The following is a 23,073-nucleotide window of genomic DNA, read 5'->3' on the forward strand; positions in this document are numbered from 1 at the left end:
CAATAAAGTTAGTTCACTTTATTTGTGCTAGTTTTTTTGTGCTAGCTTATCACAAGCCACTGAATTAATCAGCAGGCCACTCAAAGCGTTATCAAAACTCTGGATAGATGTGGATTGCTTTGGCTACTTCAAACCCATTTTCACAGTTACACCCCAGCCACAGTTAAGTACCAGACTTTCCACTGGCATATGGTTGTGCTATTTAGATATTATTATTTCTTTAACCAATCATTTCCTTGTATAGAGCGCTCTGCAAAAAGCTGAAAATGAGTTTGCTCTTCCATTCCATCCAATTTAAGACAGCAGGGCAACTGGAAAACTTTGTTCAAGCTTCCATTTTTCGTTTTTCTCTAACAAGGGCAATTCAGTACAGAGTTTCAGATTGCCAATTTGCATCCGGTATGGCTTCAGCACTGAAATGAAAGTAAATGACAAATAAAGATGGAGTACATTTAAATCACAAATCACTAGTAAGTGGTCTTGAGATGGGTAAAATTCAAAACAATGTTTTGTTCCATTAATGCTAGGACTGCATCAGATGGTGTGTGTGCTTTTACAGAACGGTTAAGTGCTTCTACAGATTTTAAAGCACTAAACAGCATAAATAAAGCAGAATAGGTTAAGCACTTTTGGGGGTGGGGTTGTGTAATTTGTCAGAATGGAACTGTAAACGTAGCAGTAGTTCTAACAATGATTAGTGGTAGTCATCAGTGGATTTAAATTTTATGAATTCTCCCATGTTTTTCAAAAAATTATTCTTGCAATCATTAAAAAGGGGTAAAAAAGCAGTAGGTCAGAGCCAAAGGTTTTCTTCCCCCAAATAAATGAGTTTTCCTCCTATTATTATTATTGCTATTTTATAGAAAAAGAGGTGCCAGAACTCACCATGAATGCTTCCCTGGTTCTCTTATAATGACAATGGCGCCCAACTGTTCCAAGCACCCTTCCTTACTGAAAGTGTGTTGTTGTTGTTTAGTCGTGTCTGACTCTTCGTGACCCCATGGACCAGAGCACACCGGGCACTTCTGTCTTCCAAAGCAACTACAGTGGTACCTCGGGTTACAGAGGCTTCAGGTTACAGATGCTTCAGGTTACAGACTCCACTAACCCAGAAATAGTACCTTGGGTATTTTCCTGGCTTCGGCTTCACAGGATCAGAGATGGAGGGTTTGCACTGAAGTATTTATGGCTGGCCCAAGATAGGGAAATTTAGTCCAGATTCAGCCCAAGATCCACCTATCCAGAAATCCCCTCATCCCAGCGGATCTTGTGTTTGGATTACTCCTTGAGAGACTTTTCGTATGTGCGACAAGGGCAGTTTGTGAGGAAAGTCAGACTTCTGCATTCCCCTTGAACGAGGCTCTCATCATTTCCAGTACTGATTTTTATTGGATGGAATACACTGGTACCTCGGGTTACATACGCTTCAGGTTACAGACTCCGCTAACCCAGAAATAGTACCTCAGGTCAAGAACTTTGCTTCAGGATGAGAACAGAAATTGCATGGCAGCAGCGGGAGGCCCCATTAGCTAAAGTGGTACCTCAGGTTAAGAACAGTTTCAGTTTAAGAACGGACCTCCAGAACAAATTAAGTTCTTAACCTGAGATACCACTGTAATATTTTATTCTTTTTTCCATATAGAAAATTGCATTTGTTACACTGTCTTCACCTGGTGCCCTTTACCTGATTTGTTTCCCAGGCCAAATTCCAAATCACTTCGGCCCATCCTCTGCACGTGGCACAGTGGCTATCACAATTGTACACACCTCAGCTTGACCATGGCTTCCGTTTTCAGATGTGGCGGAAGCTGGTTTGCGGGAAAGCTCATCAAAACATCTCTCAAATAGCTGCAGAATACCTGTGGGTTGCGGCTAACACCACATTTCATTATACACCTTTGGGCACCAGGCAAAAATGTTCCTTTTTAACCAGGCCTTTGGTTGGCCTGATTGACACCCTAAACTCTTTTAAAATGTGGCTCTTTTTGGGAGGGGCTGTTATTGGGTTATGGTTATTATTTTGATTTTGTGATCTTTAACAGTACCTCGGGTTAAGAACTTAATTCGTTCCGGAGGTCCGTTCTTAACTTGAAACTGTTCTTAACCTGAAGCACCACTTTAGCTAATGGGGCCTCCGGCTGCTGCCACACTGCCGGAGCACGATTTCTGTTCTCATCCTGAAGCAAAGTTCTTAACCCAAGGTACTATTTCTGCGTTAGCGGAGTCTGTAACCGGAAGCGTCTGTAACCTGAAGCGTATGCAACCCGAGGTACCACTGTAGTTGCTTTGGAAGACGACCATCAGGCATCCGCACAACATGACCAGTTCAACCAGGTTGATGTTGAAGAATCATTGCTTCGACACTGTTGAACTTTGCTTCTTCCAGCACACTGGCATCAGTTCGCCTGTCTCCCCAAGTGATGCGTAAAAATTTTCGGAGACACCGTTGGTGGAATCTTTCGAGGAGTTGGAGATGGCGTTAAGAAGCGTACAAAGAGCCCGCTTTTCAAAGAGCCTCCTCCGCCTCGTCTTCTGGGAAAGCCGGCGGGGGCGGGGGCAGCAGCAGCAGCAGCAGCAGCCCGTTCCCGCCCGGCGACGGGGGCGTGGAGGGGGCCGGGCGTAGGCGGAGGCCTGAGCAGCGCCCTCCCTTCTTCTCTCTCTCTCGCTCCTTCGCTTCTCCGCCTTGCGAGGCGGGCGCGCGCGCTAAACAAAGGCAGGCGAGAGGCCACCATGGCCATCGCCCACATCGCCACCGAGTACGTCTTCTCGGACTTCTTGCTGAAGGAGCCGTCGGAGAGCAAGTACAAGGGGCTGCGGCTGGAACTGGCCGTCGACAAGCTGGTCACCTGCATCGCCGTCGGGCTGCCCCTGCTGCTCATCTCGCTGGCCTTCGCGCAGGAGATCTCCATAGGTAAGGGGGCTGCTGCACCACCCCGGGGCTGGCACCGCCCGCAGGCCTGGGGAGAGATAGGCACGCATGCTTAGGCACGCACCTTGCGACGGGGGGGGGGGGGGTTGCACCGCTCCAGGCTGCAGGGGCGGTAGGGATGTGACTGTACCGCAGCATCTCCGAGCATCTTTCCTCCCCCCCCCCCAATAAAATATTTGACGCACCAACACAGCCGGATAGTTGATAGGCATTGGCATTCAGGGGATGTGCGTGTCACATGGTCGATTATTTGGGGCGGGGCTTACCTGACCACTACCACCACCTGCCTCAATATTTTATTCAAGTTGGCACCCCTGGACTGTACCACTCCAGACTGCAGGTTATGGCTTTTTAAATTACTATGGATTCTGCAAAAGCAAATAATTGGAGCTGTTCTCAATGTAAGGACGCTTGCAATGCAATCCTAATCATAACTCCATGACCCTAGTCAGGTAATCCAATGGGTTTTAATGGATTAAATCTGCGCAAAGGTGCATAGAACTGAAACAAGTTTTATTGGAGTGGGGAAGCAGAGGCATTGTAGACTGGGAAAATCATTATTAATACGTTTATATCACAACTTTCAACTATTGGTATTCCTGCTACCCATTTTATTCCCGCAACAAACCTGTGAGGTAGGTCAGGCTGAGAGATAGTGACTGGCCCAGCATTTCCCAATGAGTTTCCAGCTGAGTGAGCATTTGAACCCTGGTTGCCCAGATCCTAGTCCATCACTTTAACCACTACACCACACTGCCTCATCTAATACCATAAGGAAAAGGTATTAGAACAGGTCAGGAAATACGTTTACTAGAATGAATGAATGCATTGCATTGCATCAACCACTCAGAGGTTTCGACTTTTAAGCAGTATATAAAAACTGCGAAATAATTCTTAAGTCCCAAAGTGCTTTGAGAAGAAGTAAATGGATAGATATACAAGACATTTTATTTTATCACGTTTATTTAAAGTTTTCAGCCTTTTGTCTTCCCAAAGTTGTGTTCGGAGCATTCTAAGGCACATTACTTAACAGCAGCAAGCTAAAACTTCTGCAACCTTCCTAAAAATGAGCAGCGTTTTGTGAAAAGCTCTTAAATCAGTTTTTGTTTTAATTCTTTGTCTGTCTGCCCCCCTCATCTTTACACTTCCACTGACAGTTCAAAGTCCTGCTTTATATATATCTGGGTGTGGAAACGGGCTGTGCTGCCCTTTGATGCATGACTCAACAAAAAGCCACTTACGCTGCATTTTAATAGCCCTGAAGCATTGTTTTGCAGGTTTTTTTAATGAGAGAATTATGCCACAGAGAAGGTGTAGTAGTTACAGTGTTGGCCTAATACCACAGAGGCCAGGGTTCAAATCCTCACGCAGCCATGAAGATCACTTGGGCCACTGAGTCACAGTCCCTCAGCCTGACCTACATTGCAGGGAGATGGGGAGAACACCACTGTATGCCACTTTGAGCAACTTGGAGAAAAGATGGGGGAAAGGGTAAAGGTAAAGGGACCCCTGACCGTTAGGTCCAGTTGTGGCCAACTGGGGTTGCGGCGCTCATCTCACTCTATAGGCCGAGGGAGCCAGCATACAGCTTCCGGGTCAAGTGGCCAGCATGACTAAGCCGCTTCTGGCGAACCAGAGCAGCACACGGAAACACTGTTTACCTTCCCTCTGGAGCGGTACCTATTTATCCACTTGCATTTTGATGTGCTTTTGAACTGCTAGGTTGGCAGGAGCAGGGACCAAGCAACGGGAGCTCACTCCATCGCGGGGATTTGAACTGCCGACCTTCTGATCAGCAAGCCCTAGGCTCTGTGGTTTAGACAGAATAAATACACAAATAATAATCACAACATTTTCATTTTGAAAAGGGGATTTTTCTTTTATGCAGGCCAACATTTTGACGAAGCCCAAATCAGCTCCATTGCTTGAGCACTTCTCAAATTCCAGGGCATGTCTGTACCAATATCCTTTGTTGCGTGCCTCTTACTTTCAGTTCCATAACTGCTGTTTCTCCTCCTTGTCTCAATGCTGATATCGTCACATGATTTCTTTATAAGCCATGCTTCATCCTCTAGGGCTTCTGTATGGATTGTTGTTTGTTGGTAGCTATGGCTGTTTTCCTTTATTGTAAAGCTGCTTCGAGGAAAAGAGAAACAGATGCCAATGTTTTAAATACTGGAACCGATAGATTTTTGAGACAGAAGACAAAACTTGCATCATCTCCCAGAAGAAAAACAGGGAGAAAAATTGTAGGGCTTCAAGATTTCTGGTGGTTGTCTAATCCAGTGTTATCCAAACTCACTTGCCAACAAAAGAATTCCTTGTTTGGGATCCAGCTGCCAAGTCCCTCCCTGTGACCTAGAATCTATTGAACATGTTATTCCTATTGTCTGCAGATCCCGCTAGTAACCTACCCAACCCCCAAAGACTCCAGTGACCTATTTATTCCCAACCAATCACTCGCGAATCACAAATCCAATCCAGACAACATAGCAATTTTGGCCCTCGTATTTTTTAGCGCATATGGAGAAGAGATCAGTTTTAGTGCTTCTGTCTTTTTAAGAGCTCTGTATGTAGAATATGGGATGGGATTGGACTTGCCGATCAGAAGGTCGGCGGTTTGAATCCGCGAGATGGGGTGAGCTCCCATTTCTTGGTCCCTGCTCCTGCCAACCTAGCAGTTTGAAAGCATGTCAGAGTGCAAGTAGATAAATAGGTACTGCTGTGGCGGGGAAGGTAAACAGTGTTTCCGTGCGCTGCTCTGGTTCGCCAGAAGCGGCTTCGTCATGCTGGCCACATGACCCAGAAGCTGTACGCCGGCTCCCTCGGCCAGTAAAGAGAGATGAGCGCCACAACCCCAGAGTCGGTCACGATTGGACCTAATGGTCAGGGGTCCCTTTACCTTCATGTAGAATATATGATATCACCATGCTGCAGGGGTTTGAATAAAATACTCTGTGGTGGAAGGAAGCCCGCCACCCTGCAGTTCAGTGATGACCAAACATAGTCAGTAGTCACAGAATGCTGACTAGAGGAGAATCCAAAGGAGGCCTAAGTCACGATCCTCTCAAGTTTTTCCTTGCACAGAGGGACTTCCCCACTTCCTCCCCCTGTGCACTGTTGAAATCTGCTCTCTGGGTTTTCCCACTGGAACAGATTTGGAATGGGTGTGGTGCACACACAGCGGAGAGGAGGGGAATTCCGTTGTGCAAGTGGAAATCCTTGTGATGGCATAATGGTTACTTAGCACTGTGTATACCTATTCAAAGGGTGGCGCTGTGGTGTAAACCACTGAGCCTCTTGGGCTTGCCAATCAGAAGGTCGGTGGTTCGAATCCCCGCAACAGGGTGAGCTCCCGTTGCTCGGTCCCAGATTCTGCCAATCTAGCAGTTCGAAAGCACGTCAAAGTTCGAGTAAATAAATAGGTATCGGTGTGGTGGGGAGGTAAATGGCGTTTCCATGCACTCTGGTTTCCATCACGGTGTCCCGCTGTGCCAGAAGCAGCTTAGTCATGCTGGCCACATGACCCGAAAAAACTGTCTGCGGACAAACGCCTGCTCCCTCGGCCTGTAAAGCGAGATGAGCGCCACAACCCAGAGTCGTCTGCGACTGGACTTAACTGTCAGGGGTCCTTTACCTATTCAAAGTGCTGATTTTGACCTATAAAGCCTTAAACGGTTCAGGACTGAAATACTGCAAGGACCGTCTCTCTCCATATGAACCACCCCAGACCCTGCAATACTCTGCAACCCAGACCCTGCAATACCATATGAACCAACCCAGACCCTGCAATACCTGAGGCCCTTCTTCCTGTGCCTCCTCCGTGTGAGCTCTGAAGGATGACAACATGAGAATAGGCCTTTTCTGCAGTGGCCCCCTGTTTGTGGGATGCTCTCCCTGGGAAGGTTCAGCTGGCATCTTCATTACGCACCTTTAGGCACCAGGCGAAAATGTTCCTCTTCAACCACTAGCTCAGAGCAGGGTCCTGGTAACACCAGGGTTGCAGGTCTGATCCCTGTAAGGGACAGCTGTGTATTCCAGCATTGCAGGGAATTGAACTAGAAGACCCTCAGGGTCCCTTCCAACTATGACTCTTTGATTCTTGGGCTGATTGACATCTGATGCCCTTTTAAATGTGTTACGGAAGTGGAGGGAGTTATGGGTTGTTTCCGTTTTTGTTTTTATTGTGTTTTTGGTTTTGTTTACATTGTATTTTTATGTTGTGAATCGCCTGAGATCCACGGATGAGGGGCAGTATACATATCAAACTGATGATAATAATACAGTGGTACCTTGGGTTAAGAACTTAATTCGTTCTAGAGGTCCGTTCTTAACCTGAAACTGTTCTTAATCTGAAGCACCACTTTAGCTAATGGGGCCTCCCACTGCCGCTGTGCTGCTGCTGTGTGATTTCTGTTCTCATCCTCAAGCAAAGTTCTTAACCTGAGGTACTATTTCTGGGTTAGCGGAGTCTGTAACCTGAAGCGTATGTGTCAGAGCTGCCCCTAGGTCCCAGCTCACAGAGGACCAACGCCCGATCGTCGTTATGTACAAAAGTCTTTATTGAAGTTCAACTTCCATTCCAAAGCCGCAGCGCGCAGCTCTACGTCTTAAAGCCTAGACCGGCGAAGTCCCGTCTGAATCTCCTCCCCTCTGACACCAGTTTAAGATCCTAGCCCTGCTCCACCTTTTCCGTTGTTCTCTCCTCCTCTGGGTCCTCCTGCCCGCTGGGGCATTCCCCTTTCTGGACTCTCCCGACGCTGAGTCGCCTGACTCCTCCCCCTGCCTCCGGCGGGCTTTAGGACCCGGTTCCCAATCCTCATTCTCTGCTGTCCCGCGCTCCTGTACATTTGAACTTGCCTCTCGCGCCAACCCAGTGACCTTCCTCCTGACCGTCACACTGCTTCTGTCACTGCTTCCCTCTTCCGGGATACTGCCCGGATCTGACCTCCCCTCCGTTGTCTGGCTCTCCGATGGAGGCGTGGTCAGCCCTGACTTATCTTCACTCCCTGGTGTGGAATCCTCTGGCCTCGATACCTGGGACTCTTCCCCCCACTATGCTCTGGTGGGGAAGCTGGTCCTGATTTCCAACTGCTGCTCTGGGAGTCCCTGCTTGCCCCTTGCTCCTGGGGTGTCCCCCTTGGGAACCCCCTACCCCTGGCCACTGGCGCCCCCTTCTGTGAATCTTCCGATTCGCTGGAGAGGCTCATGAAATCTCTCGGGCCACTGTCATCTTCTCCTACGCTCCCCTCGGATTCTTCCCCTTCGCTCTCCATCTCCTCCCTTCCCTGTGCTTCTGCTCCTGAGCCCCTGACAGTATGTAACCTGAAGCGTCTGAAACCCGAGGTACCACTGTACCTTGATTGCTGGGGAACAACAGCGGCAGAGGGCAATTGCAGTCATTTCTTGCTTTTGGGCATCCCAGGGGCATCTAATTGGCCACTGTGAAAAACAGGATGCTGAACTAAATAGTCTGACCCAGAAGGATTGTTATTTTCTCACTGCTCTAAACCAGGAGAGGACAATGTGGTCCACTCCCAATTGCATTGGAACATTCAGTGCATATTATAATTTTGTTGTATACAGAGTTGTGTTTGTTTTGATTCAGTTCAATTCTGAGTATTCCTTCGTTGTTGGATACTAAACCAGGAGAGGACATTGTGGTCCCCTCTCAATAGTGCTGCACTGCAACTCGCATCATCCTTGACCATTGGGCCATGCTGCCCGGGGCAGATGGGAGTTGCCATTCAACAACATGTGAAAGGCAGCTTGCTAGCTACGCGTGTTCTACATAATAAGCCAACAATAGTAAACACTATTGTTCCTGCTGCAGCTAAACGATGGTTAGAACCTCAGTTCATAGGTTGTCTCCTCTAGGCAATCTCTGAGCAGTAAGCCAGGAACAAACTTCAGCTATAGCTGTTGCTTTGACTGCAGCAAGAAAAACCCATGAGCCCAGGTTCAAACGGTAAACCAAACCATGGCTTAGCCCTGGGTCACGTGGCGGCAACACAGTCAGTATATAAGCACAGGGCCTGTGATCCTTGCTCTGGAACCTGCCCATTCGCAGCAAACCACGGTGTGCTTTAGCAATATTAGCTTAGTCTTACATGCAAATTGGGTCTCCGGGTCTCCACCGCAGAGACGCCAAGATTAAGTTTGCTGATCAGCTCACAAATTAATTTCTAATTTGAAGCAGTAATGGAAGTGATATAAATCTGGAAAATAGCTATTGCATTTTTGCCTCTTCCCAAAGCTGACTTGTCAGTTGAGGAGCATATAAACGAGCAAAACAGGCATTCCAAACTATTTTATACAGTGCTAAGAATAAGCCGCGGGACTTTCCACGATTTAGGAATGACAAGGCCTCACAGCTGCCAGAGGTCATGTTTCATAGAGGGGAGGTTGGATTTTCATTTGGCTCAAGAGCTACAGCTGCTCCGCACGTCCCCCGGCCCACACCCGTTGCAACGTTGGATACAGCCATTTCTTCAGTGGAGCATGAGACTCTTAATTTCAGGGTTGTGGGTTCGAGTTGCACATTGGGCAAAAGATTCCTGCATTGCAGGGGGTTGGAATAGATGACCCTCGGGATCCCTTCCAAATCTATGACCCTATGAGCACCCCAGCTCAGAAAAGCTGCTTTTCCCTACCACCCGACCCCATGCTTGTCCTGATTTTTCTCATCCTCCTTTTCACAGCATCTGGCGTTTGGGTGTTGTTGTTTTTGGAGATTCCTATTTAACAGCTAATGATGGGTGTCTGAAGGGTTCACCAGGAACCTCTGATGTTAAGAGAAACCCAGGGTTCAATTGTCGAGCCATCATGCTTACGTGTTTACCCAGCTGCTAGTGCAAGAGTATTTAATGTTATTTGGCAGCCCTGATCATCTAGCTTTTCATGGCAGTGCCTAGAATGACAACAGCTTTTGTAGCCATAAAGCTCCCATCTCTCCACTGCCTGGCATTTTGGAAGAAAAGGACCACTGGGACCCATGCCAAGTTGGCTGAGGTTTAAAATAGACCCAGCTAGCTCACATAAACACACTGCTGTACTCATAAGGGAGCCCTATGACTGCTATGGCATTGATAGGACAACAGCCTTTGAAATTAATGTCAGCTGTGACTCACACTAAATCTTTTCATCTGCACTGTAAACAGGACCCCTAAACTTTTGTTGCTGCACATTGTCGCTGTGAATGTGGAGATTTATCAGATGTTGGATGCTTACTGACTGCAGCGTACCTTACAAGCATTTGTGACTTCAGCCTTTGTTGTAAAAGGGGATCGTCTTTTGCATAAGTGAATCTGATCTATGCTGGCGCATCCAGCAATAATTATTTCAGGGCTGCCAGGAACTGCAGATATGAGAGGTTTGCACATAAGACATTAGGAAGCCCTGCTGGCCATACCATGTGCAAAGGGAGCTTCCTTCACCTTGTGTTCCGCTTGATATCAGAGGTTCCTGATGAAGCCTTCAGAATCTCATGCCTTTTCATTGGACACATGGGCTATCAGGCATCTCTGTTTACTTGTTTTATAGCCCGCGGCAGGTGTAAATCGCACTAGGGATCCTCCTTGTCCTTTGTTTATTCCCTGTCACTGAGGAAGCACAGGCCAGTTCAACCTGTGCTGTAGAAAACTGTCTCCCTTCCTTGCATGTCTTCACACACTCAAGAACTAGCTTTTTCTCTACACCCCACACTTAGAAGCTGTCTCCCTGCTGCTACTTCCAGCAACCTTACCCTGTTCACATGCTTCTTCTCTCGACATGCTTCTTTTGGGATGCGGGTGGCGCTGTGGTCTAAACCACTGAGCCTCTTGGGCTTGCCGATCAGAAGGTTGGCGGTTCAAATCCCTGTGACGGGGCGAGCTCCCGCTGCTCTGTCCCAGCTCCTGCCAACCTAGCAGTTCGAAAGCACGCCTGCGCAAGTAGAAAAGTAGGTCCCGTAGTGGCGGGAAGATAAACGTGTGTGTGCTCTGGTTTCCATCACGGTGTTCTGTTGCACCAGAAGCGGTTTAGTCCTGCTGCCCACATGACCCGGAAAGCTGTCTGTGGACAAACGCCGGCTCCCTCGGCCTAAAGCAAGATGAGCTCCGCAACCCCATAGTCACCTTTGACTCGACTTAACCACCCAGGAGTCCTCTACCTCTACATCTCTTCTTTTCTCTCTGCTCCCTGAAGCACACACCTCTGCTATCTCCGCTGCTTTCCCCTCTCTTCCCTCTGCTTCCCTCCATCTCCTTTCTCTGTCGCTTAGCCTGTATACCTGCCTATGCTGCCCCACCCATGGGTCTTTTATCCTTGCATGGGTGGGGCATGGCAGTGTTCCCAAAGTGCTCCCCTTGGTGCCCAGCTTCCCAGCTGTGCCCTTCCCTTTCCTGGGCAGATTGACAGCACAGAAAGACAGCTTCTCTGCTGCAACCACTCTCTCTGCACAGAGCTCTGTGCATGCCTGTTTTATACACTACTTCTCAGGTAGGAAACCTGTGACCCTCCTGATATTGTTGGACTACAGTTCCTATCAGCCCCAGCCAGCGGGGCCAATGGTCAGGCATGATGGGAGTTGCCATTTAGCAGCCGAACCCAAAGAGTACAGTGGTACCTCAGGTTACAGATGCTTCAGGTTACAGACTCCGCTAACCCAGAAATAGTACCTTGGGTTAAGAACTTTGCTTCAGGATGAGAACAGAAATCGCGTGGCGGCGGCAGTGGGAGTCCCCATTAGCTAAAGTGGTGCTTCAGGTTAAGAACAGTTGCAGGCTAAGAACAGACCTCCGAAACAAATTAAATACTTAACCTGAGGTGCCACTGTACTCATTCATGGTTCCTCATCATCCTGGGGGGGAAAGCGACACGTGGGGTGTTCCAGGGTTCTTTCCTGGGGCCGTTGTTGTTCAACACCTTTATAAATGACTTGGAAGAAGGAATTGAGGGGGTGCTCATCAAATTTGCAGATGACACCTGTGGCGATCACACAGGGTCCCCGGATGTTTAATGGTCTATTGATCCCTGTGCCACCACTGTGATCACTTCCCTGCTGCCACCCACCAGTTACTCTCTGGTAAAACACTGAGTCCAGTCAGTTGTTAAAAGTGAACCAAAAGAACCAAGTTTATTTTACAACATTAACAAGTTTATGGTTTCTCAGATAATATTCTTGTCAGTATCTTAACTTCAGTTTCTTTACCAGCCTATACCTTCCTAATACCTTCTGACGGATTATCTCAACTGTTTGACTGACTCCTCTTAACAAATTCTCTCACTCTCTCACACCAGACGAGCCCAACCCACAGACTTCTCTGTCTTTGCCAACTCCAGACTGTCTTCTCAACCACCCTAACTCCCCTCCAAAAACCCTCTGTGCTTAAACCTTATACACAATTAACTCTGCCCCCTGGCTTCCCATTGGTTAGTCATTTTACAATTAGTTAACCCTTTCCCTATGAACCCAGTATGATGTCACACACGTAGGAGGGCAAACGCCACAACACCAAACTGAGAAGGGTAGCTAATGCCGCAAAAGACAGAATCATAATTCAAAATGACCATAACAGATTGCAGAACTGGGTCCCAGCTAACAAAATGAAGAAATGACACTCATGTGAAACAAACTGTGTTTTGTAATGGGTTTCAATGGTGAACCTTTCCCATGGGTTCACTGTTTCTAACTCCACTTTGCATGTAGAAAAATCACATGTCAGGAAGATGACTAGGCTTCCTGGTTTTCTGTGTCCTCCCCACCCACTTAAGCATTCAGACATTAACACGTGTTTGCTCAGTGCATGTCTGCTCACATGCCATGCCTGCAGCATGAAATGGTGCAACCTGGGCAAAACTTCCTTTACTTGACCCAGCTGCCTATCAAAATGGGTTCCAAACCCTCCGTTTTTGTATTGTACCCTGTATATTTCATGTTCTTACCCCTTTTACAGTGCATCCTTCTTTACTTGCTAGGTACCCAGATGAGCTGCTTTTCTCCAAGTACATTTTCATGGCGCCAGGCTGCTTATGTGGACTCCTACTGCTGGGCGGCTGTACAGCAAAAACAGCTTTCACAGAGCGACTCGGGGCACCTTCCACTCTGGCTTCATAAAGTTTGTATAATTGGCCTTTGTCACCTTCTTTATTCTGGGTAATAAAAACCCAGCTCAGACACCTGAAGCTGTAGCATTCCATTCCCACTGGCATTCATGGTTTTCCTCATGTTAATGTACGAGCGATATTTTCTCTGTGGTTTGATTGTTATGGTTCCTTAGCTGCCTTTTGCCCTAATGCCCCAGAGCTTTTAAACGTGTCATTGTTAGAAGTAGTAGTTTAATTTTTTGAAAAAATAGCAATCATAATCATAATCCCCTTGACCCAATTATGTCTGTTTCCATTTGAAAGCGGCAAATTATAGGGTAAAAGCTTTCCTAATCTGTGCCGTTTCAAGTGGAATCATTTCATAATTAAATATTCTCTCTCACAACACATATTGAAAACAGCCTTCCTTGAAACGGGGTCGGGGGGGGGGGGGAAATGCCAGGAAGAAGAGCTAGCGATCACATCCATACTATAGATTTGAACCACATTTAACATGAATAGCCTCCCGCAAAGAATTCTGGGAACTGTACTTTATCCCTCACCCGCATTCTCAGTGTGAGGAAAGCAGTATGAGCAGGAGGTCAGTTAGGAAACAGGGGGTTGTGTGTAGGTTAACAAAGCAAGCAAGGACACAGTCCCTAGAGGAAATAAATGAGTTGGGACTGTTGTTTATACTTAACAAAAGCTGCTGCGGGCCATGGAAACTTATGTCGCCACGCATTTGTGAATGGGGTCATAGGGCTCTTCGCTTGGTTTTGCTAGCAGTCTTTTTGAAGCGCATTCACTTTGCTGTTGTTCTTGCAAGTTTACAGCAGTGCTAGTTCAGAACGATAAAGCGAAAGAGAAGCAGCTGCTTCTTACCTAAAGGAAGCGAGGAATGGGCAGATGAGCTTGCAGGGGAAGAAAACAAGGTCAAGGGGAAAGGTTGAGAGCCAGAAAGCAGCTGAATGCAAATAGGCTTCTCATCTAGTCTTAATTCTCTAGCTGTTACCCAAAAAACAAAACAAACGGTCCTCTTGGTTGGAGTAAGAGCTCTTCAAGACTGATTTGATTCCCCGACGGTTCCAAAGATTGGACCATTTCCCAGATACAGACTCAATCTGCAGAGGAATAAAGAATGTGTGCGCCAGGCAGCTGACACGGTTTCAGTCTGACCTCAGCTCCGCTTCCATGTGTTCCCATACTGCCACAGCTCCTCTCGTCTAATTTCCCCCCACTACATCACAATGGAGTCTGAATTCTCAAGGCACAGCTTAAGATTCCAATTTGCTCTTACAGCCCATGTTCGTGTTCTTCCTATCAACCTGTTGTTTTGAGTTGTCCTTCGTCCCAAGGCCATTCACAGCTGTGTGTGATGCAGCAACATCAGTAGTGAGCTGACCAGTCTGCCACTGTTCTTACACCCTCTGTGCTTTGGGTGGCCAACTTTTTTCCATTGGTCCTGCTCCTATCCCTTTTACAGCCTCTGGCATCCCCCAAAAAGAGGATACTTCTGCAGTCATGTTAGCACGATAAGATGCTCTGGTTTTTCAGTCTGCTGTTAAAATCACAGCAGCAGTGTCAGCTAAAATGTTGGCACGCTTACTCTTATTTATTTTAAAGACGCTATATTCTGCTCTTTGGTGGTGCTTCCAAGGCAATCAGCCTCAGTTTCTTCCACAATCCTAGGCAAGTCTACTGAGAAGTATGCCCCTTTAAGTTAGTGGGACCTATTCCCAGATAAGTGTGGACAGGATTGCAGCGAATGTTATTATTTGTACGCTTTCCAGACCTGTATCGCAAAATAATCCCAATATTAGGAATAAAGGAAACTGCCCTATACTGAATCACACCATTGATCTATCTAGCCTGGTTCTGTCTACACTGGTTGGCAGCAGCTGTCCAGGATTTCAGATATTCCCAGCCCAACCTGGAAATGCTGGCGACCTTCTGTTTTGCTTTTTGTTTTTGTTTTTCCCCAATAATATTTATTAAGTTTCATACAAATACAACACATACTATAAAATCAATGAGACAAAAATAAAACAAAAACAAAAAATAAAAATAAAACAAATATAAGAAATGATAACCAAAAATACAACCACAAACACATAAACAATAAAAATTAATTAATTAATTAAAATTCCAACTTCTCAAACGTATTACTTGACTTCCTCTAATCTCTTCCATCTGAATTTCCTTGTACCTGAATGTAGCTCTTTTCCAATATCATTATTCAAAAATACAATATTCCAATTATAATCAGATTTCTTAACTTTTCTTAACCTCTATGTCTCATTTATTTATTGAGTCCTAATTTAACGCTAGGCCTATTTAGTACCTTCAAGTAACTACTAATCTTTAATATTCGACCTTCTGCATATAAAGCAAATGCTCTATCATGGAGCCACAAATTCAATTTGCAAAACGTCTCAGCAGTCCTGCTTGCCTCTTATTATTTAACAGATTGCGGATGGCTCTGAGCTAATTCCTTATCCTCGTTATTTTCTTCCACAGTTTTTCCCATACATCCTCCTGCTGGTTGCAATCCTCCTGTACCTGCCATGTCTCTTCTGGCGCTTCACCTCAGCCCCCCACCTTTGCTCAGACCTGAAATTTATTATGGAAGAACTCGACAAATCCTATAACAGGGCAATCAAAGCCGCAAACAGCTGCCGCAATGGGGACGTGAGGGGCTCATCTCCGACCATTAATGAGAATATGGCTCAGAGGTAACATCCGACTCCTTTCCATTTTCTAAAATTAAAATGAACTTGAGTTGGAATAATTCCTTAGCTACTCACATCCAGAGTCTGACAACTTCTGGAGGGCCACAGGGCCCCCATTCTTGACTTAGGTAATAGGAGGCTTTTCTTCAGCTGCACCTGCCATCAGAAGTTAGGCAGGTGGCAATAAGAAAAGAGCCTTCTCTGTGGTGGCCCCTCAGTGTTGAAGCACTGTCCTCAGGGCTGCTCACCTGGCTCACCATTTTAATTGAATTTCAAGCAGTTCTCCATTCTGCCATCCCATTTCAACCCCCCACCACACACACCACCATCATTCTCACGAGAGCCAGTGTGGTGTAGTGGTTAAGAGCAGTGGACTCGTAATCTGGTGAACCGGGTTCGCTTCCCTGATCCTCCACATGCAGCTGCTGGGTGACCTTGGGCCAGTCACACTTCTCTGAAGTCTCTCAGCCCCACTCACCTCACAGAGTGTTTGTTGTGGGGGGAGGAAGGGAAAAGGAGATTGTTAGCCGCTTTGAGACTCCTTAGGGTAGTGATAAAGCGGGATATCAAATCCAAACTCTTCTTCTTCTTCATGTTGGAGGAAGTAGACTGTCCTGCAAAAGCATGCACTGAACACAGTAGTCTTTGGGGTGCCATGATGCACTCTGTTGTTTTTGCAGTTTCTCTTCCAGGACGTATCTTTAAAAAAAATATGACGCTGGTGCTTTGGAATCTGAGCCCTCCCAGTTTCGTGTGTGTGTGTGTGTGTGTGTGTGTGTGTGTGTGTTGTACAGCATCTGAGCAAATGAAATCCTGGTGTAATGGCTCTCGATATTGTCTCTTTGGCGTGTGCCCCCCCCCCCCAGTTTCTGGGAAATATCCGAAAGCCACTTCAAATACCCCATTGTGGAACAGTACCTGAAGACGAAGAAGGGCTCCAAGAGCTTAATAATCAAGTACATTATTTGCCGTTTGCTGACCCTGATGATCATTCTGCTCTCCTGCCTCTACTTGGGATATTACATCAGCCTCTCCTCAATGACCGATGAGTTTATCTGCAACATCAAAACCGGGATATTGAAGAATGACACCACTGTTCCCGAACGCTTCCAGTGCAAACTGATTGCCGTCGGTGTCTTCCAGCTCCTCAGCTATATCAACATCATAGTGTACCTCTTGCTCATGCCCATTGTGGTCTATGCACTGCTGGTCCCTTTCAGGCAGCGCTCAGACATTCTGCAAGTGTACGAGCTCCTGCCGACGTTTGACGTCCTCAAAGTCAAAACCAAACACTACAACGACTTGAGCCTCTACCTCCTCTTCCTCGAGGAGAACGTCAGCGAGCTTAAATCTTACAAGTGCCTCAAAGTTCTGGAGAACCTGAAAGGCAGCGGCGAGAAGTTCGACCCCATGCAACTCCTGATGAATCTCGGCTCGATTAAAACGGACGTTGCAGATGGCAAGTCAGCCACCGTCAAAGACGGCTCTGGAAAGAAAGCAGAGCCGGAAAAGGCAAACAGTGCGCTAGAACTGAAGGGTAAAGTCGTTTCACTTCGGTTTGCTTCCTTTTATGTTATGCATATATCACTGCTCCTAATATATTGATCAAAGTGGTTTGCAAGTTTTTAAATACCGTATTTTTTGCTCTGTAAGACTTACTTTTTCCCTCCTAAAAAGTAAGGGGAAATGTGTGTGCGTCTTATGGAGCGAATGCAGGCTGCGCAGCTATCCCAGAAGCCAGAACAGCAAGAGGGGTTGCTGCTTTCACTGCGCAGCGATCCCTCTTGTTGTTCTGGCTTCTGAGATTCAGAATATTTTTTTTCTTGTTTTCCTCCTCCAAAAACTAGGTGCGTCTTATAGAGCGAAAAATACGGTACTACACGAAAAGCTATAAAACACTTCATCTTGTTAAGGATTAAAAAACGCCACAGCTAAAACAAGCGAACAGGCCTGTGCATTTTGAGCATTTTGCCTCATACTAATGACTCCAGATAATTTACAAAAGCATATCATAAGTGTAAAGTTATAAAATGCAGCAGCTTAAAACACCGTAAAACAATGCCATTCTGTTGAACCTTTCTACATGTAGACTTACAGTAGCATTTGGGATGTGAAGTCTTGGATCACACATCCAGTGTGTTTTCACCTTGAAGTAAGCTTGCTGAATTCAAAGGGATTTATTCCCCACCCCCCAAATGTGTACAAGATGGTCACCCCAATGTCTTTAAATTTTAGATACCAGTTAGGAAATAAATGCTGTGGACTACTACCATGCAAGGCCTCCTTTCAAACTTGCTCCATTCCTGGCGTTATATCCCAGCTATCCTAGAATCTGTGGGTATTTCTCAAATGCCTCTGATATTATTATTATTATTATTATTATTATTATTATTATTATTATTATTATACCCAGAGGTCTCAGGGCAGTTCACAGAAAAAAAAAATCAAAATATAAAACCACAAAATATATAATCAAAATAAAAACAACAATTCAATAACCTCCCTAATGTAAGGATCAGGCTACAAACCTGCAGACAGCTAGGGAGGCAACTTCAACAGCCTAGATAGACACATAAAGGTAAAGGGACCCCTGACCATTAGGTACAGTTGCGACCGACTCTGGGGTTGAAGCGCTCATCTCGCTATATTGGCCGAGGGAGCTGGCGTACAGCTTCCGGGTCATGTGGCCAGCATGACTAAGCCGCTTCTGGCGAACCAGAGCAGCGCACAGAAACACCGTTTACCTTCCCGCCGGAGCAGTACCTATGTATCTACTTGCACTTTGATGTGCTTTCGAACTGCTAGGTTGGCAGGAGCAGGGACAGAGCAATGCGAGCTCACCCCATTGTGGGGATTCGAACTGCCAACCTTCTGGTCGGCAAGTCCTAGGCTCTGTGGTTTAACCCACAGCGCCACCCACATCCCAAATAGACACATAGCTACAGTCTTAAACTATATGAAGGACTGGAAGTTCCTCTTTTCTCTCTCTCTCTCTCACACACACACGGACATTGTGTTTGAGGGCAACAAGACTACTTGTTTGTGATTTCTATGGAAAAGGATAACTGAGCTTCCATTTGCCACGACTTGTTGTCTTTCAGATGCAACAGAACAGACGTCACCTGGCAACGGAGCAGAAGCAGGTAAAGAAGACGCCAAACTTCGCCAGAGGCTTCTTGATTCTTCGTGCTGATGGGCCCACGTAGCAATTTGTGGATTGTGACTGTTCTTCCCAGTTACTCCAGCATAAGCCATACTGAACACTGGGTGCTCGCCTCATTGTTGAGTGTGTAAGGGGGCTGGGCCTAAGGGCAAACCATAGTTTACAAGCTTTTTATATGCCTATGTTTACATGCCTGCCCAGCCCCTGTGTCTTATGGCCTACTGTTGAGGTTATTTATGCCAGTTCTGTGGGATAGAAACGATGGAAGAAAGCCCACATTGTAAGTAGGACACAGAGAGAAATATACTGGGTGACCCGAAGGAAAAAGGAGTTAGCTCTTCTCACCAATGGAACGATTGGGGCCTAGCTGTACACAGGTGTGGATATCACAGCATAAGCCTAACTATGTCTACTTTGAAGTAAATCCTATTGAATTTATTGCAACTTACTCCTAGGTAAGGATTGCAGCCTTAATCACTCTACACTTGAGCCTGGTTTGCATGTGTGCATGTACGCACTTGTTTCCCGTTCGATTAATGACCATGCACTTAAAACCAAGGTAACCAACAACTTGAGCTCTGAAATTAGGAATATTTCATGGACTTGGATCAACGCACACGGCACGAAGAGGTGGACTGAACTGTGGGGATAAGACTGCAGAGGGGGAAATGCTGGGTATTTTCCATGATCTTTCCAAACATGGGGAAATAATGTCCTCGTTCAGTTGTCTGTCGAAACAAATACGCACCTGCTAAATACATACATATTAATCTGCTGTGGTGTCAAAACCGCCACTGTGATTGCACAGAGGGATGCTATGAGAATATACATAATAATTCAGGTAACGTGGATAAACGGTGCTCCTTGTGTTCTTGTTATTGCTCCTTAGGATTTTCCTGCAATCTTCTGTGTGGAAAATGCTTAGGACTTTCCGTGGTCAGCTGCTACTGTGCTTCCGGGGAAGGTGTCCTACGGTCACCCCTCCCCCTTAGAAAAAACGATGAGGACAGCCCTAAAAACTGAATTAGGCCTGTTGCTTTTGGAAGTTGACTGACTGCGAAACTGGGCTTTCTTTGCAGCTGGGGTTCCTCCTTGCACAGAGGAACTCCTCATGCGCACAAGTGTAGATCTCTTTCCCATTATATCCAAAGGCGTGGATGTTGCAGGCAGCAGAAGCCAGGGTGCAGCCGTGTGGCATGACAGAAGCAGTAGCAGTCGGTGGGGCTGCCTTGTAGGGACCGGAGTCCTCTCAGGTGCTCTTCAAACTGCAAGCAGGAAAACCTCTTTTGAGGACCAGGCTGCTCATTTTGAAAAACACCATTTCAGCGCTATCCGCATTGATGCAGTGTTTTCTTCTATTGCTACTTGTGTTACGCCGGCATCTGTGGAGAACTTTTGTGCCTCCGAATGTCCCTGAGCTACAAGTCCCCTCTTCATGGGCCATGCTGCTGGGGCAGATGGGAGTTGTAGTTTAACAAAGGGCCAGAGGTACCTGTATTAATGGAGATTTGACAAAGACCTACGATAGGGCTAAAACCAACCTTAACCTTACCAACCGTTGCCTTCAGCATTCAGTGTCAATGGTCTTTTAACAGTGACAAAATGCAGCTAACTGTGTGATTATTCGCGGCTTAAAGGGAGGTTTTGTCATGTTGAGCCCAGACACTGAGGTCCAGCTCTGAGCGCCTTCTGGGGAGAAGCGAGGTTACAGGGAAGCAGGCAGAGGGCCTTCTCGGTAGTGGCGCCCGCCCTGTGGAACGCCCTCCCATCAGATGTCAAGGAAATAATCAACTATCAGTCTGACTTTTAGAAGACATCTGAAGGCAACCCAGTGTCGGGAATATTTTTTAAAATGTCTAATGTTTTACCATTTTTTTATGTGCTGTAAGCTGCCTAGAGTGGCTGGGGAAACCCAGCCAGATGGGCAGGGTATAAATAATAAAGTTATTGTTATTATTATTTACTCGTGGTAAGATGTAGGGGAAGATTGTAGATCTGTAATCCCTGTCCAACACCCAGGATAAAGGACTGCTGTGGCGTTTGTACGGAGACCCCAGTCGTCTCACGGACTATTGACACCACTAATGCGCTGCCACCAACCAGGTCCTCCCCAGTAAATCACTTAGTCTCAGTAAGGTTCTTAAGTTAACAAAGAAGAGTGTAGTTTATTGCAGACACAAACAAACTTTAATTGCATTCCAAACGTCGTCTCTCTTTACCTTCTTAGTCTTATTTTATCCTGTCTCTATCTTTTCTACCTCCCCTCACACAAGAACCAATTGCACTGTCTCTCTGTTTCCAACTGCCTGCCAACTGCTTTTCCAACTGCCTTTCCCAACCAACCAACCAACTGACTAAAACCAACCAACTATCCACAACCCAAACCTCGGGCTAAGCCCTTTTATAAACAGGTAGGCTCCGCCTCCAGCTTTCCTATTGGCCCACATACTAACCCTTTCTCTCCCCCTGTACAGACATTTTCAAACGAACGGGCAAACGCCACATCTGCCAATTGCAGTATAGCCTTTGAGACTTTGAAAGCTGCTGCCACTTGTAGTAGGGAGACCACTTTTTAGTGCTCTGAAAAGAGAGCTCCCTATGTATATGTATATGTATATGTATACAACAACAACAACATGTATATGTATATGTGTATGTGTATGTGTGTGCGTGATCATGTTCACTTTGTATAGGAGTATTGCATGGAATAGACATTGGGGGGGATTTGCATAAGACGTTGACAACTTGAAACATTTCAAGGACTATTGCAATTATGTTTGAACAAAATGCCTAGCTGCAGTGTGACAACAGTAAGATTTGTCGCATTTGTTGGTGGCTGAACCAAAAGCCATTTATAAAAAGATGTGTGTGAATAAATGTTGGCTCCTTGTGACATGTTTTGTGGAGTCTTTTCTTTGCTGAATGGGAAATGATTTGGAAACAAATAATAAATCTACCAGCAGCACTTGACATTCGCCCCCTGCTCAGGCGTTTTTTTTCAGCAATTAAAGCTCTTTATTTAAAGCTAGCTTGAAATAAAGTGTGCGAAGGATTCAGGAGTCTTCCCACTTGGTTTGATGCGACAAGTGAAATGGTAGCTATCTCCCTTTCACTACAACTAAAGGCCCAGCTAGCTTAAAAATAATCTAAAAATTGAGCAACAAAGTAAGTTGGTACTGAAACAGACCTGCAAATTGTGTGTATGTGTGTGTATATATATATACTAATTTTTTTAATTAAATTTTCTGTTTTACAATGTAAAATACTCATTTTACATCCTTAAGACATAGCTGTCAACGTTTCCCCTTTTTTTAAGGGAAATTCCCTTATTCCAAATAGCATTCCTCACAAGAAAAGGGAAAAGTTGACAGCTTTGCCTTAAGATATCAGTGACTTCCCTTCTTCTCTTTCCATGGTTCATTTTGCATATCACAAATCCCTTCACATTTTACAGAAACTATACCATTCATTGCACCCATCAAAACTTGTTTACACTGTTGAATTTATCTTAATGCTGCCAGCATTTTCAGCTGTACACAGTTGCCGTATTTCTCGCTCCATAAGACACACTTTTTTCCTCCTAAAAAGTAAGGGGAAATGTCTGTGTGTCTTATGGAACGAAGCCAGCAAGAGCCGCTTCCTCTGACATGCTCTGCGCAGCTCTCCCTTTAAAGCAAGAGGCTCTTTCTGGCTTTACAGCGAGGCGGGAGGAGGGACGGACGGCAGCCCCTTCTATCCCTCCTCCCAGCTGACTGTAATTCAAGCAAAGGGGGAGCCACAGCTGCCCGCCACAGGCACGCACAAATGTGAGCTCTCCCTCTCTCTCTCTTCCTTCCTTCATTCCCTCCCTCCCTCTTCCAACTTGAATAAAATATTGGGGGGGGGGCAGGTAAGCCCCACCTCACATACCGTAATTCAGCCTTTCTCAACCTGTGGGTCCCCAGGTGTTGAACGACAACTCCCATCACCCCTAGGTAGCAAGGCCAGAGCTCAGGGAAGACGGGAGTTGAGGTGATGGGAGAATATTTTTTTCTTGTTTTCCTCCTCTAAAAACTAGGTGTGTCTTATGGTCGGGTGCAGAGCGAAAAATGCGGTATTTTCTATATATTCAGTAAAGGTTTTCCAATCTTTTTTAAACGTATGTTCTTCTTGTTCTCTTATTCTATATGTTAAGTCTTCGAGTTGTG

At 46.1% G+C, this 23,073-nt stretch overlaps 1 protein-coding gene across 1 annotated transcript; it reads left to right on the plus strand.

The window, feature by feature from the left end:
- Nucleotides 1–2,691: 2,691 nt before the first annotated feature.
- PANX1 (pannexin 1) lies at nt 2,692–21,779 on the plus strand. Its single transcript, XM_079973946.1, has 5 exons — nt 2,692–2,911; nt 12,887–13,026; nt 15,512–15,726; nt 16,590–17,260; nt 18,825–21,779. The coding sequence occupies exons 1-5, from the start codon at nt 2,731–2,733 to the stop codon at nt 18,914–18,916; spliced, it is 1,299 nt and encodes a 432-aa protein (XP_079830072.1). The 5' UTR covers nt 2,692–2,730; the 3' UTR covers nt 18,917–21,779.
- Nucleotides 21,780–23,073: the final 1,294 nt, after the last annotated feature.

This window comes from Podarcis cretensis (assembly GCF_951804945.1).
Source record: "Podarcis cretensis genome assembly, chromosome: 4".
Lineage (NCBI taxonomy): Eukaryota > Metazoa > Chordata > Lepidosauria > Squamata > Lacertidae > Podarcis > Podarcis cretensis.

Excerpts from the sequence above, each read along its gene's own strand:
- PANX1 (XM_079973946.1), top strand. The coding sequence starts at position 2,731 with ATGGCCATCGCCCACATCGCCACCGAGTACGTCTTCTCGGACTTCTTG. Across the intron at positions 13,027-15,511 it reads TTCCACTCTGGCTTCATAAA|TTTTTCCCATACATCCTCCT; the intron begins GTTTGTATAATT and ends TTTCTTCCACAG. Across the intron at positions 15,727-16,589 it reads AATGAGAATATGGCTCAGAG|TTTCTGGGAAATATCCGAAA; the intron begins GTAACATCCGAC and ends CCCCCCCCCCAG.